The sequence below is a fragment of the Pteronotus mesoamericanus genome, unplaced genomic scaffold (assembly GCF_021234165.1).
Source record: "Pteronotus mesoamericanus isolate MK-2021 breed Mesoamerican mustached bat unplaced genomic scaffold, CSHL_Meso_final scaffold_167, whole genome shotgun sequence".
Lineage (NCBI taxonomy): Eukaryota > Metazoa > Chordata > Mammalia > Chiroptera > Mormoopidae > Pteronotus > Pteronotus mesoamericanus.
This window is the reverse complement of record NW_026555308.1, coordinates 12,362,880-12,378,675: the sequence shown is the minus strand read 5'-3', so window position 1 is coordinate 12,378,675 and position 15,796 is coordinate 12,362,880. Positions and strand designations below refer to the sequence as shown.

The following is a 15,796-nucleotide window of genomic DNA, read 5'->3' as shown; positions in this document are numbered from 1 at the left end:
GCCACACGTAAGAACATGAATTTCATCCTAATGGCTATGGGAATGGCTTTAAAGAGGGGAATGGCAACGGGGTTTGCATAAAGGAAACCACCTGGCTGCTGTGTGGAGAGTGACCGATGCTAAGGAGGCCAGTTAAGGAGCTCCTGTGGTTGACCAAGCAAAGATGGAGGCCATTCTGGGATGTGGTGGCGTAGACATAGTCTAGAGAAATTTAGGAGACAGGCACTAAAGACTTGTAAATTGTGTGGATGGTTGAGGAAGAATACAAGAGTGAAGGGCAGGTCCTAGGATAATGCTGGGCAACTGGGTGGTACGTTTTCCTGAGATGAAAAACACAGGGGAAGCTCAGGACAGGGGTCGGCCAACTTTTTCTTAAAGGGCCAGAAAGTATTTTAGGATTTGCAAGCCACATGGTCTCTGCCACAACTACTCAGCTCTGCTGTTGGAGCACAAAAGCAGCTATAGACGATACATACAAAAATGCACCTGGTGATGTTCCAATAAAACTTAACTTATAAAAACAAGTGGTGGGCTGGTTTGCTGACCCATATTTTAGGACATGTCACATTTGATGCGCCTACTCTGGATCCAAATGGAGATCTTCAGGAAGCAGTCGGAGACACGGGTCTGAGTGCAGAAGAAAGGTCTAGGCCCCTGGAGAGAATGCAGGGGCAGTCAGAGTGCGGGTGGCCATCTGAGGCAGGAGAGCGGGGAGGGCGGAATGCGGAGGGCCAGGTCCTAAGCACAGGATGAGATTTTAAAAAGACCGGATGAATGTTTTTCTGAGTGGTGGGAGGTACACCTAGAGAGTGGAGTGTCTTGGAAGTCAAGTGTGCGGTAACATGGTACAGGGAGCTGGCGCAGCGTGAGGGCCGACATGCGTCAAGTGGGTGTAAACGAGGGGTGCCAGAACGTGCCACCCCAAAAGGCGTCTCTTTGGCATATGGATTATTTCAAGCTGAAGGCCATTGAGAACCAGCAGATGTAAGGAAAGGTCTAAAAACAGGGTTTTGTGGGGGTTTTTTTAATAAAAGAAATATCCATTTATAAAGGGAGTTTAAATTCCCATTTGTAAAAGGTGTCTCCCTCTCCCATACCAGGAAGAGGACTCTTATCAATGGAGAAGACAGGACTTAAATCTGCATGACAAACCTTGCTAAATACCTCTTGTCTACAGTATTTTTCCCAGTCACCTTCCCATAACTTGCCATCTCCCCACCCCCCACCAGGATCCCCAGAAACCCTTTTCCTTTCTTTCAGTCTAAGATGGTACATGAGCCCAGGCCCTAACCTCCTCTTTGTGTTGCTCACGGCTGGGTTCTTCCCCGTGTACATGAGGGATGCACTGAGTTAACCAACTGCCTTTGTTTCACTCTTGGTTGTCCGTCTTTGGCCGGTCTCACTTACAGAGCCCCGGCTAGAGAAACTAAGATGGATAAAGAAAAAGGTTTTTCCTCTCTATAAACAAATGGTTACATCCCTGGTGATAGTAGTCAGTGACAAGAGAATGACAGAAACCAGATAAAAATTGGCTGAAGAGGGAGTTAGAGGTGAGAAAAATGGAGATAGTAAGATGATGAACAAGTCTCAGGAAGGCCGTGGAGATGTAGAGAAGACAAGGTGGTGGCTGCTTGGGAGGTCGGAATGGAGGGTTGTTTGTTTTTTAATGGAGGAAATTTGTTTAAATGCTGGTGGGAAGAGAAAGGACTATTGAGGTTTCAGGGGATGGATGCTGAACGTTGATCCCGCCACTAAGTTATCCATAGGACCTTGGATAACTTCCTTATCAGCAAGTAAAAGTTATAATAGGGTCTACCTTGTGGGGTTGATGTGAGAAGCAAAAGAGAAAATGTGGATACATGGCTCAGTGCATAGTGATAAGCTCTCAACAGATGTTACTCCTGTTATTTTCCTCCTCTCCGCCCCCCGGCGGCGCTTCCAAAAGGAGCAAGTCCGGGCCTGTGGGTCCTGAGGTCTGCAAGGCTTCCCAGTTCTGCAGGCAGCCCTAATGATCAGGGAGCATCTTGAATTATTACTTTCTCTGCTCTTCTCTAAAAGCCTACATAAATGGTGTTTCATTTTATTTTGTTTTTTAAAAAATCAATAGGAATAGCAGCAACATAAGTTAGGTCTGCCCCAGGGGTCTTCAGATGTACTACAGGCAGGATTTGTATGAGGGTTTCGATCATCTTTGGCTTGTTAAATTGGCGAATGGCTGCTCTTTAATTGGTCTGAGGTCAGACCCTCCAGACCCTTTGCAGCCTGAGTTTTTATTGCAAGAGTAAGAAACATCTATGTAGTGGGTTGAATAGCATCGCCCCAAAGTCCAAGCCTACTTGCTCTCTCAGAATGTGACCTTATTGGAAATAAGGTCTTTGCAGAAGTAATTAAGGAAAGAATCAAGATGAGATAATCCAGAATTTAGGGTGGGCCCCAAATCCAATGACTGGTGTCCTTATGAAAAGAGGTGAGGACACAGACATGCATGCAGAGGAAAAGGCCATGCGAAGACAGAGGCAGAGACTGGGGCGATGAAGCCAAGGATTGCCGGAAGCCACCAGGAGCTGGAAGAGGCAAGGAAGAGTTCTTCCCGAGATCCTCAGAGGGGACATGGCCCTGCTGACACTTTGATTTCAGATGTCTGGACTCCAGCACCGTGAGGACAGTTTTCTGTTGTTTAAAGCCACCCTCGTTCAGGAGTATGTTATGGGAGCCCTAGAAAACTCGTAAAGCTTGGCTTTGTGCTTGGTCTTGGGCAATGAAGGAGGACACAGTGTTCACTGAGGCCAGTGTAGTGGCCCTGGCAGGGGCCTCAGGGAGCTTCTTCAGCTTCAGAATGGCAGGACACGGCGTGCAGAACAAAGCTGGGACTGAAGCAGAAACACATCTGAGGCCGAGTGGGCGGTGTGCGCTGCCCACTGGGAAGAGCCATCAACCCGCAGCTCTGAGTCCTCACTTGGAGAGGTTTTGTGTCAACTCCGAAGCTGCTGTGATCTGGCAGACATTCAGATGTACTCTTAATCTATAAATATTTTTTAAAGGCGACGCATTAGTGATCCAAGAGCTTTACTTCTAGTTTATCTTAAGGAAAAAATCAGAAATTCAGATGAAGCTTTATCCCCAGGATGTTTATCATATTATTTATAATACCGAAAAACCATAAACAGCCTAAATATCCAATAATGAGGAAATAGTTAGACAAATTATGGTATATTCAGAAGAGCAGTCATTGTAAATATATATGACGAGTGTTTAATGTTTACAAATAGCTTTTAACGATGTGGGAGAATGATTGTGATATAATGCTAAGTGAGAAAACTGGTTATAAAATGGTACAGTATAATGCCAACCATTTAAAAAATGCAATAAAAAAACTGAAAGGAAATATCCCAAAATGTTAGAGTGGTCTCTAGTTGGAGGAATGATGGGTGTTTAAAAAAAGAACCCAAAGCCCAAAAAAGTTCTTTCTACTTTCTATACTTTTAAAGTGACTTACTATGTACATGGATAACTTCCATAGTCAAGAAAAAAGTAAAAAACTTTAAAAATGCTGTGTACGTGGTTTCCATTTTTATTTTCTTCAATGGATGATTGCACATCAGCAAATCTTCAGTTACGCTAACTACTTAGGCCGGTCACGACACACACGTACAGAGAGGTCACATGGGCTGTGCCGAGCTGGCGGTAGCATATATACATCAAGTTACACAGGTGGAACTGTTAGGCTGGTTGAAATACACCACCAAATGATGGGACACGGTTGGGTCAGGCCACCTCTCCCGCCTGCTGCTCTTGTTTACAGAGGTCTGTGTGTTAGGCTGGTGAGTGGGGTCCTGCTGGCACTCCTTCTGGTGGCCTCTGGGGTGAGCGCCTGGGTCAGCATCTGCTCTGGGTCCCGTTTGTCTGCCCTTGCCTTGGTGTTGGAGCTTCCAGTGTCCTGCTACCTCTTCCGAGCCCTGGGTGTGCTCCAGCCAAGGCCCCCATCCCCTCTGCTCCACATACCTGGGGCAGCCATTGCAAGGGAAGGAAGAACCAAGAGTGAATTGTCATGCTCCTAATGGGACTCGTGCCCAGACACGGGAGGGGAGGAAGCAGGAGACGTGACCACGACACCACACACAAGCTCACTCTTTATAGATGAGCCCTCTGTGTCTCGAAGGTATGTAGGCTGTGTGGAGCCCTGCAGGGCACAGCCCCGGGAGAGGACAGACGGGGGATGGGAGCTGTGCCCCTTGAGGCAGGCCTGACAGCAGAGCTAAGAAGGTGGATGGGGGATGTGTCCAACATGGTGCTAGACTGTAGAAAAGTCACAACTATACACACCTGGGGATCATGCCCCTCTCTCCAAGTCATTTGCATGGTGGGTTAGATACAGCTAGATAGAAGTGGAGATATACTTTTTTGAGGAAGGACTTTTCCTGGTGGTTGGATAAAAGGTAAGACAGACTCCTAGGTTAGGCATGCTCTGGGGAGGGCCATGCGACAGTGAGGGACTCCCTATTGCTACACTCTGTACAGGCGGCCTGGGCCCGCCCGCTGCACCCATGGCCCCTGTCGGCAGTCACAGGCTTGCCTTCAACCCCTTCCGCCTTTGAGAGCTCTTGAGCCCCGGTGAAACGGGGGCTATGAAGACAAGTGGATGGGAGGGGGGGTCCCCATGGCCCCGGGGGCACCCCATATGAGGGCTACATGATACTGCACTGGGTGGCCCCACAGCAATCCTTGATGAGCGCCAGCCCGGTCTTGGCCACTGTGGGCTTGCTAGGTGGGGGCTCTGCTTTCTTCTCGGCTCTGGAGCCTGCAGCAAAGTAGGAGCACAAAGAGAGAGGAAAGAAAGGAGAGAGGGAGAAATGAGGTAAAGAGAGCCCTAACCATCTGCAGCCCCAGTCCCATCCCAACCCTTCGTCAGGCCTTGCTTTACCTCTACAGATCAGGTGATGTGGAGAGCTGGCATGCATTTCATATGGTTTTGCTGACTGTTCTCACTTCCTTGTGAGTTAACTGGCTTTCAGTCCTCTGCTTCCAGTCACAGCTTTAAACCTTATTCTATTCAGTTCTCCTTGCCATTGTACAATATCTGCCAAGCCTATCAGAGGATCTGGCATATAAGTATTTGGTGAATGAATTAATGGGAATTTTGTTCAAGTCACTGTAGTCTAAGGGCTGACATCTTTTAATTCTGGAAAATGCTCATTCATTAGCCTTTTAGATGCCTCCAGCACTCATTCTCTGTTATCTTTTTCTTTGGCATGTCTATTAGATATAGGTTGGGCCTTCTTATACTATCTCCCATGTTTTATTACTTCTCTTTCATATTTTTTATCATTTTGTCTCTGTTCATGCTTCATTCTATTTCCTCAGCTCTGTATTCCAATTTATGAACCCTCCCTTCAGCTGTATCTCTGAATTTAATCCACTGAGTTTTCACTTCAGTAACAATACTTTTTTAGAAAACTAAGTGTTTGTAAATCTACCTATTTTTTCATAGCATCCTGCTCTTTCCTTCTCTTATCTCTTTCATAATTTTAAATATACTTATTGTCTCTTTTAGATAGTCTATTATTTCTAATTATTGGGAAGACAGATATTCTCTTTTCTCTTTGTTGCATCTATAGACTCCTCTCATGATGGTTCAATTCTTCATTGGTTGGACATTTTTATTGAGAGCTTATCTTCATGGGGATTATTTTATCTGTGAACTGTGTATTATGGAATGCTGAAGGGTCATATTGAGCAATTTTTCATTTGCTTTGTTGGGGTCTCAGAGAGCTCGCTGCTTGTAGATTCGTTTTAATTTTTTAACTTGGGTTTCCAGCACCAGATAAGTAATATGAATTTGGACCCCACCCTTGACCCCTTGAATGTGGGGCAGGCTTAGTCTTTTGATTTCCTGCCAGAATTCTTTTTTCTATCCATAATCCTACATAGAAAGCAAGTTTCCTCACTCTTTCTTCACAGTGCTAGGTGAAGATTTTACTAATTTTCATTTTATGAAAGAGACAGTCCATTGAGGATGCTGGATTTATACAGGGACCAGGGACCATGTACCATAAGATTTTTAAGGGTATGCAGAAGGGACCGTGGCTCTTCTCTTTCTTCATTTCCCTACAATATACAACTAACTGTGTTTTCATGGGATGTTAATAAATGATCAAGGAAAACTGGATTTGCAGGTACAGTCAACAGTGGCAGCTTTGGGGTTTTCTCTTCCTACTAGGTTTCTAGCCGTTCTTACTCTGATAACAATTCATGTCCCTGTGGCTACAGGAGTGGGCATGTGACACAGATTGGCCAATCACAGTATCTCAGCCTCTTGATAATAATGATGGGCCTAGGAGGTGGGACCATGATCCAAGGAAGGCCAATTAGAATCTTTCCCTGAGATTTACATACTTAGATACCAGGAGAGAGAATCTGTGGTATTGCATTGCCACTGGTACGTTACAGTTCTGGAAGTCTGGCCCCATGGAGGAGACCTATGTAGCAGGAGAAAAGTGCAGCTAGCATACAAAGAGGGGCACAGATGAGAAATGCGAGGAAAGCAAGGGTTTAACAGTGTCCAGTCCCTGAAGCCCTGGTTCTTGTTGTTCTTCTTCCAGATCGCCTTTTTGCCAGAGAGAGTTTGCACTGGGCACCCATTTCTTATAATTGATAGCAACCTCACTGGACCAACAAAGAGAAGGCAGTTCCTTGACAGCAGGACCCATTATCACTTTAATATGCTGATGAACATTAGGACCCTCCATAGAGAGAGCCAAACATGCAGCATTTCCCGAACTTGTATCACACAAAACCCTTTATGCTCCGAGTATCTTGTGAGGCTCACATTCTGAGAAGCATAACTCTGGCTCCACTGCCTCAGGAATTCCACCTCCAACAGAGGCTAGAGCTCCCTGAGCCTCCGCTTCCACCTTCTAGCCACCTAGCTCCTCCCACGACGTGCACCAAAAGACATGATGAGAGAATGGCATCTGCTGCCAGAACTGACTACCTAGTTTGCAGGACCCAGTGCGAAATGAAAATGCAGGGCCCCTTGTTCCAAAATTCTTAAGAATTTTAAGACAGCAACGGCGGAACATTAACGTGGTCACAGTACCCTGCTAGGCATGGGGCCCTGGGCAACGGCACAGGCTGCACAGTGACGAAGCTGCCCCTGCCTGCTGTCATCCTGTGCCCAAGTTTGATCTCTAATAAATATTTTGTTGTGCCTTCTCTAGATCCTAGACCTCTTTTCAATTTCCTTTTCTCTCGGATGGGATGAGAAGAAATAACGTATGCACTCACTGACTGGAGATTTGGTTACTTTGTCCAGAGGTTTTAACTTGATTCTTAGGAAATCGGCCATTTCCTTGTCTTCTTCTTGTTCCCTGTAAGGACAGATGTACAAAGACAAGGGGAAAGTAGAGTAAGCAAAGAAAGCATCAAGGAACCTATGAAATGAGGCAAGAGGTTTAAGTGGGCAGGACCATGTAACAGGCTTTGTGAATGGTGCATGTATGTTGTTGTGTTCTATGTGGTTGGCACATGCATGTTGATGTGTTACATGTATAAATGGTATGTGTTGTGTGTGGGCAGTGTGTGTGCATTGTGTGTTATGTGTGGGTGGTGTACATATGTTTTCTGTGTTATGTGTGTATGGTATTCGTATGTTGTGTTTGATGAATCTGCTTTAAAGCAGACACAAATCAACAATGGAGTAAGTGCCTACCCAGAGCATGGGTGAGACCCCAAGGCAAGAACATTACAGGACCCAGTGTCCCTGGCAAGGGGTCAGTGAGCTGGGCAACACCTCTCCTGACCCTGTACCTTTAAGTCACTCTGCACACCTGTGCTTCCACAAGATACATGGCAGGTCTCAGAGGCCAAGTCAACCTCAGCTCTTCCAAGGGTCCCCAGGAGCAAAGGCAGTGGGCCCAAGCCTGGCTGAGCTGGGCAAGGTGCATCTCAGGGGCCTGGGGTGACCCAAGAAGACATAGAGAATAACGAGGAAGTTGCCCTCTGGTACTGAAGGGGCCCGTGAGGCCCTCTCCTTGTGGAGGGCCCCAAAGGCTTCACTCCAGGAAAAGAATATTCAAGAATCAACATTCACGTTTCCCGAGCCCAGCCTCCTCCTGAGTGTTCAGATCCACCACGGCTCCAGTGCCCGTGGTTGTCCAGATGCAGCGGGTAGGTGTGTTTGCAAAGAGAAGACCCTGAAGGGGCATCGGAACCACCAATGAGAGGGGAAAAAAGAACAATGCTGTGAAGTGACCAGGGCAGGCAAGGGAGCAAGTCAGTACACGGGACAGAGTTTCTGTAGAAACCAACAGATTCTAAAACTTGCCTTGATGAATTGAGTGAGTTCAGTGAAGAGAATGTGTAGGGAGCATCCTTGTGTGTTATGTGACATAATTTCTCCCTGCTCACTTCCTCGAATGACAGTCAATTAAGATCCACAGGCTTTTGTAAGACTTTTTGGGTTGGATTTGAGTTTCCCTTGAATGTGAAGTGGGTTCTTCAGCCAGAAGGCTGGTTTAATTTGGATCCAGTGTTTGGGAACTGTTTGGTGAGGCCATGACTGTTAGGCAAGGCCGGGAGTCCCAGGAGTAGGTGATGGGTTTGGAAGGAAGCTGAGGGCTGTGCTTCAACAGGCTGGTACATGGGAACATGCCTGCACTCACCCTTAGAGCTGGCTGTAGAGGCCCTATCACCTTCCCCTTGGACATAGAAATAGCATCTCCCTCAGCTCTAAGGGAATACTCACCTTAACCGCTCGACCTCTGCATCATCCACCAGAAAGTCTCTCTTCTGCACCAGCCTGTGGATCTTCTGGATTAGCTCGTCCTCTCTCTGCTTCTGCAGCTTGGTTTTTTCTTTTTCTGAGAAGGAAACATCAGCAAAGAAACAATTGAGTTAAGTGTTGAAAGAGCTTGAGTCCGAAGGGCCAGGGTTGGAATCCTGGCTCTACCATTTTACTAGCTGGGTGAACTTGGAGAAACAATTTGACCTCTTTGAGCTTCAGTTTCTTCCTCTATAAAATACACCCAGTGAGGCTTAAATGCAGCGATGTTAGTAAATGACTTAGCACAGAGCTCAGATGTGGGGAATGCTCAGTAAACAGTAACAATGCAGCAAGGGGTTCCTGCTGAAGAAGGCAGAGGGTGAGAACGGCTCAGTGGAGGTTCTGGGAGGGAAATACTCCATAGAAAACCAGTCTGTCCGATGAAAAGCTTCCACGCTGATGGCATTAGGCCTGTCCTAAGCACCAAGGGCTAGAATGCCCAAGAGAAAACGAACCAGGGCTGGAAATGAGGACTGAGAAAACTGGGAGGGCAGAAACACAACCCACTTCAGATCCCTCTGCTCAGACCCCTTCAGAAGATAAAAGAAAAAAAACAAAAACAAAACAAAAACCAATCATGGGGCAGCTTGTCTGCCTGCCTGCCTAGAACTAGCAATGACAATTTCTTCTAGGATTGGAGAAAAAAAAAATCAAAGGTGAATAGACTATAATAACTGGGTAAGAGAGAGGATTGACTTCTCCAGTTAACTAGAAGGGGAAGTGGGGCAGGGGGTGGAATTTCCAGCAACCTCTGGGTCCTTGGCTATTGCGCATCGCCAAAGGCAGCGTCGCTCCTCCCATGGTGCCGTGGGCCGTATTCCCCAAATCACTCATCAGCATCGCAGAGTGTGTCCCATCCCTCAGCACGTGAGTCACCACAGCGCCCACAGCCTCACCTGGGAACCCTGCTCGCTCAGCTCTCTCAGGGGGTCTGTAATGACTTGCAGGTCCCCAAGGAAATGAAAAACCTCCCTCCTCAAGTTAGTCACCATGTTTTCTATCTCCTTCCAGTTCAGGCGTCCCGCAGCCTCCCAGGTACTCAGCTGTGGTCCTCCACTGACACGGCCCCTCCCAGCAGCGCCCAGGAGGAGCCGCCTGCTCTAAGTGGTCTGTGCCAGCTTCCATACCAGTTACTTACCCCAGTCTCCCTGCCACCGGCCAGTGCAGCTCACCTGCTTGTATGTGTCACATGCCTTTCCTGTCAGCATCTCCTACCTGCCTGCAGGCTCCACTCGCCTATTTCCAGGCACCTGTCTCCAGCCCCCGTCGCCTACTCACTGGCATCACCTACCTGCCCACGGGCCCCCCTCACCTACCTGTAGGCACTACCACTTGATTGGTGATGTTACCCTTTTCTCTCCAACATCACCCACCTACTTGCCATTGAGAACCACCAGCTTACCAGCTTCACCCACTGCTTGCTGGCATCACACAGCTGATTCCTAACATCTCTATGTGCTTGCCAGCGTGACCCTCTAAGTTTCTTCTCATCTCCACCAGCACACGTATTAGCCCCGGCCACCGTCACCTCTCCCTGGACCACGCCGTGGCCTCTGGCCTGGCTTCCCAGGCCTGCAGTCCCTACCACAAGGAGGAGCCCTCCGTGTAGAATCAGGGAGTCCTGGCTTGATGCCCAAGCTCCTAGCACCCTCCCCAGCTGTGTGACTCTGGGCACAAATGATTAAATGCCCACCAGGTTAACTATTTACTGAACCAGGTACAAAAGAAACAAATACCTATTTAATGAAGGAAAAGGAAATCGTGCATCATAAATGCACAAATGGTAAGTGCTTAATAAATTAAAAGCTGCTATATTTTCATGAGCTTTTTATTCTCAAAAAGCTCATCTAGATTTCTCAGTTTTGACACTACTAATATTTGTGCTGGAAAATCCTTTATTATGGAGGCTGTCCTGTGCATTGTAGGATGTTCAGCAGCATCCCTGGCCTCTACCCACTCATGCCAGAAGGAATTTTTCCCCCAGTTGTGACAACCAAACATGTCAGCAAATTGTCCAATGTCCCCTGGGGAGCAAACTTGCTCTTGATTGAGACTCAGTAGTTTAAACCTTTCCAATAACACTGAGGGAGATGCTATTTCTATGTCCAAGGGGAAGGTGATACGGCCTCTACAGCCAGCTCTAAGGCAAGGGTGGTGGCAGAGACGGGGATGGGGGGAAAGATGGGAGACATCTTGGCTTGTCCTTGAGAAGCCCTCAAGGCAGGGAAGGTCCCAGGTGTTCTTTCCCATCTTGGAGCTGGTAAATTATTTTTTGACCTTTGCTGGTGAAACATGATTTTCTTGGCCATTCAGTGCTCTATTTTCTTAATACTTCTATTGATGTGTTGCCTGGAGCATCACTTTTTTTCAGCTAAATTCAGCACTGGTCCAGGGAATAGCCAGAAGACTCTTAACAACAAATCGGGGGGAAAAGGCGAGGAGAGGTGAACAGGAATGTAGGAGAGGAAAGAAAACGTTAATACCTGAATTTCCACACAGAAGTGACTGGGACCATGCAATTTCCTGGGGAATCAATGGGACTGGGACCGGCATTAGGGACCTGGACTCTGTTGCTAACTGGCCCTATGACCTGTGCGACCTCTGGTTCTCGGCAGGGCAGTCCATGGCATTTTGGGAGGAACACGTTCTTCATATGGAACTGCCCCCAGGCTGCAAGTTCTAGCATCCCTGGCCTCTACCCACTGCGTATCAGTACTGACCTCATCTTTATTTAAACTTTTGGTGTTTTCCATTGTGGATTTTTTTTTTGCATGAATTTTGATATCTTAATATTGCATTAAAATGTTACTTATCCTGATTGCTGAAATGTTTGTGTTCCAGCAGAATGCCTTGTTCTCCTCACCTGAGTCCTGGTCCTGGTTGCAACCAAAGATCTCTCCACACCCACCCCCTGCTCCCACCCCTTTCAACACGTGCTCTAAGAGGCTGCCACAGCCCCAAATGGAGGAGCATCAGGTGGCCTTGGCTGACCTGATGGCCATACATTCATGTCTCCTTTGCTTGGTGGCTTCCACATGTCCCGATGAGCCAGCAATGGGCTCTGGTAATTCTTCCCCCTAAGGGGGCGATGCCAGCCCATGCTGGGCCTGTTAGAGTCTCCTGGGAAGTTGGAGGCCCTGGGAATTGGGCTGTCATGTGGGAAGATCATTCAGAAGAGATGGACTGAACTTACTTGGCTCATATGCTAGAGCAAGAAAATGGAACACGCACCCAAATGAGAGAGAGGTGGGGAGAGATGAAGGAAGAGGGGAGAAGATGAGAGAGAAAGAAGGAGGAGGAGGAGAAGGGAGGGAAGATGGGAGGAGAGACAGAAGAGACAGGGAGAAGGGGAGGGTGGAGGGAGAGAAAGATCCAAAGAACAATCCAACAGCTTTCTTTTTCTGGTTCCAGACTCTTGAGAGGTTGTATTGGGATAAGCAGTATTACCCACCACCTCCCCAAAGTTTATGTCAACTCTATTTGAAAATAGGATCTTTGCAGATGTTATGAGTTAGGATGGGGCCATACTCATTAGAGTGGGCCTTTAATCCAATCCTTATAAGAAGAGATGACACCCAGAGACATACAAAGAGAAGAAGGCCATGGTGACAGAGGCAGATTGGAGTGAGACATCTCCAAGCCAAGGAACCCAAGGATTGACAAGAGCCCCAGAAGCTGGAAGAGGCAAGAAAGGGTTCTTCCTCCAGAGGCCAATGCTTTGATTTAGGACTCCTGGCCTCCAGAACTGTGAAAGAATCAATTTCTGTTCTTTGAAGCCATTAAGTCTGTGGGCATTGGTTATGGCAGCCCAAGGAAACGAATACAATGCCCTGGGGCTTCAGGAGTCCCCACCATCCTGGCAGTAATTGCTTGTTTTTGTTTCATGCTTAGACCCGTCTGTCTGGGTTTTGTACCTTTCAATTACTACTGTAGGCGCAGGGGTAGGGGGGAGGCTGTAAAATGAGAAAGTTGAACTGGCTCAGTGGCTCTCAATCCTGGCTGCTCATCACAATCATAAGAAAATTTTTAAAATGGCCAATGCCGGGGCCCCGGGGAATCAGAATGTCAAGTGGGTAGCGTCTGGATTTGGCTATATTTTTCCCTCATTCTTTTACTGTTTCATGTTTGACATTTTACTTTCTGTGGTAATAGTCTTATTGAGCTATATTTCACATACCATACAATTCGCCCTTTCAAAGTGTTATTCAGTTATGGAACCACCACCGTAACTAATTTTAGAACATTTTAATCACCTCCAAAAGAAACCTCGTCCCCGTTAGCTGTCACCCCCTTTCAGTGAGGACCGTCCACTCGCTCATATTCCCAGGGCCTGCCTGCAGGGGGTCTGGAACCTGGTACATGCTTCTTAAAGCAATTGTATCTGAAAGTTCTGCTACGGTTGCACATACTACTGTCAAAACAAGAATGTGTTGAGTGCTCCTACACTTTACATTTGTGATCCCATGTCACGTCACAGCATAGTTACAACAGCCATGTGAGGGTGGCAGTATTGACCTCGTTTTAAAGACAAGGAATTTAAAGCTCGAAGAAATTAAGTTGCTCCATGAAGATCATCTAGCTGGCCATCCTGCACTCAAACCCAGATCGCTGGACTCTGAAGTAGCGATTCTTAGGCAGGGGGCAATTTGCCCACCCCACTCCCTACAACAGACAAGAAGATATTTGGCAACATCTGGAGACATTTTGGGTTGTCACAACAGGGAAGAAAGGGAATGCTACTGACATGTCATGGGTAGATGTCAGGAATGCTGCTAAACTCTACAACGCACAGGAAAGCCCCTGTCCCAGCAGAGAATTATCCAGCCCCCAGCGTCCCTAGTGTTGAGGCATTAAGAACGATGCCCTGCTCTAAAGTATGTTGTGCTGTACTTTAAGCTCAATAATAGGTATCCACTGGGCGTCAGGTCATCTCTTTCTACTAACCTGTGAGCTCCTTAAATTAGGAAATCATTTTCTGCACATCACTTCATGCCTATCACCAGCAGCAATGCAGCCTCTTGAGACATACCCAGGAACTGACAGACTCGCAAAAGCATTCAAGTAAACGACAACATGGGGGTGTGATCTGGCCTGTGCTGCCCCTCGCCAATGCCAGGGCAGGGTTCTTGAGACAGACTTGTGTTTGCTCCTTTAAGAGACCTTCCTCTTCACACCTACCAGGCCCTCATTCCTGCCCTCAAGGAGCATGGAGTTTACTCAGGGACATACACGAGTCAACAGACAATTACCTGGTAAGTACTTTGACAAGAGTTAACCCCCCGGAGGACACCTAAGCCAGCCTGGATGGGCAGGGAAGGCTTTCTTGGGAGAAGGGGCCAAATAAGCTGTGACCTGAAGGATAGGCAGAAGTTTGTTTGGTTAACAATAATAATAACGGAAATAATTTATTAAGCACTTACTATAGGATGGGAACTATGCTAGGCATTTTACGTTTTTTTCCTTCATCAACCCCACAACAACCCAGTGAGGTAGATGCCACTATTATCCCAGTTTACAGATGAAGAAATTAAATTTTAGTGAAGTAACTCAACTTGCCCAAGGTCATGGCATTAATAAGCGGCAGGTCTCCGTTTGACTCCACCATCGGGTTGTAACCACCATACTTTACCTGTTCCCAAGCACCATAATAATAGCGATCATCGCTAATACTTACTAGACTTCTACTTTGGACCAGATATCAAGCTAAGCACATGGTTTGCATTGTTTCATTTATCACAAGGACATTTATACCCAATGAGCTAGGTATTACTACCATTACTACCCCGTTTTCAGAGGAGAAATTGAGTCTCAGAGAGATAAAGTGACTTTCCCAGCGTCGAGGAGGTGGCCAGAATTAGGACTTGAACCCGGATCTGCCTGACAGAGTTATGTGTGAATCACGCGATCAGGGAGCACTGCATTGCAAGAATGCGGTCATGCGAGGAGAACAGATGAACACTGTGTGCCAGCCCTAAGGAGTACAGGCGGGGCAGGCTGGGGGCTCTGAGCAGCTCGAGTCCCAAATGGTTACCTGGGATGGCGACCAAGTTCTGCAGCTCCTGCTTCAGGTCCATGATGTCATTGCACAGCTGAATGTCATCCATCCTGGGGAAACAGGACACCGCATCAACAGCAGGTTACATCAGAAAACATTCTCCACCCTAAGCACGACCTCAACTACAACAAAGAATGTGCAGGAGGGGAGTGGCTTTGTAAAGACCACACGTGCTCTTGATAGAAGTTTTGCTCCAAAAGAAGGAAAACTAAGATTGCCTGTTACCTCACTACTTATTAATAGCACCTTGATGGTACCTCCCAGTCTTCACGTGCCTGGCATTTGTTTGCTTGTATGAGCAAGCTCACGTGGCAGGTTCAGAGTATTCTTTTATTAGCTTGTTGTTAAAATTTTTAAATATTACAAAAATTCACAGCATAGACAGAGAAAATCTCCATCCTTTAGAGAGAACTATTTCCAACAGTTTAATATACGTTCCTCCAGATTTTAAAAAGTGTTTATGCTGCTACTAGCATATATATAGCATATCATTGTTCTTATACATAAACATTTTGCAATCTTTTTAACTTAATGGTATATCTTAGGTATCTTTTCACATCTGGACATGCAAATCTTCTCATTTGCAATGGCTGTATACTATTACATCATGTTGATATACAGTGATTTATTTAAATATGCCCGTATTCATAGACATCTGGGTTGTTTCCTGATACATTTCTAGGATAAATTCCTAGAAAAATAAATTCCTAGAAATGTAACCACTGGTCAAGTAACATGAACATGTGCATTTTAATAGCAATTTCTAAATTGCCCACCAACCATGTGAAAAGATGTTCAATCCTATAATCTCAGTAGCTGGGTCACCTGTACAATTTTGCATTATGTAGTACAGTTTTGTATGTGTCTGTTACAATATTAACTCATCTTATTATAAACAATATATGCAATGGCTGCCTGGA

At 46.5% G+C, this 15,796-nt stretch overlaps 1 protein-coding gene across 1 annotated transcript in view; it reads right to left on the bottom strand.

The window, feature by feature from the left end:
- Nucleotides 1-3,323: 3,323 nt before the first annotated feature.
- Nucleotides 3,324-15,796, bottom strand: part of BMERB1 (bMERB domain containing 1) — a 105,743-nt gene continuing 93,270 nt past the window's right edge. The window contains exons 3-6 of the mRNA XM_054589615.1: nucleotides 14,853-14,926; nucleotides 8,744-8,858; nucleotides 7,285-7,367; nucleotides 3,324-4,798 (exon numbers count right to left, since the gene is read on the bottom strand). Coding sequence (XP_054445590.1) covers nucleotides 4,686-4,798; nucleotides 7,285-7,367; nucleotides 8,744-8,858; nucleotides 14,853-14,926 — 385 coding nt within the window. The 3' untranslated portion in view covers nucleotides 3,324-4,685. The remainder of the gene's footprint in view (nucleotides 4,799-7,284; nucleotides 7,368-8,743; nucleotides 8,859-14,852; nucleotides 14,927-15,796) is intronic.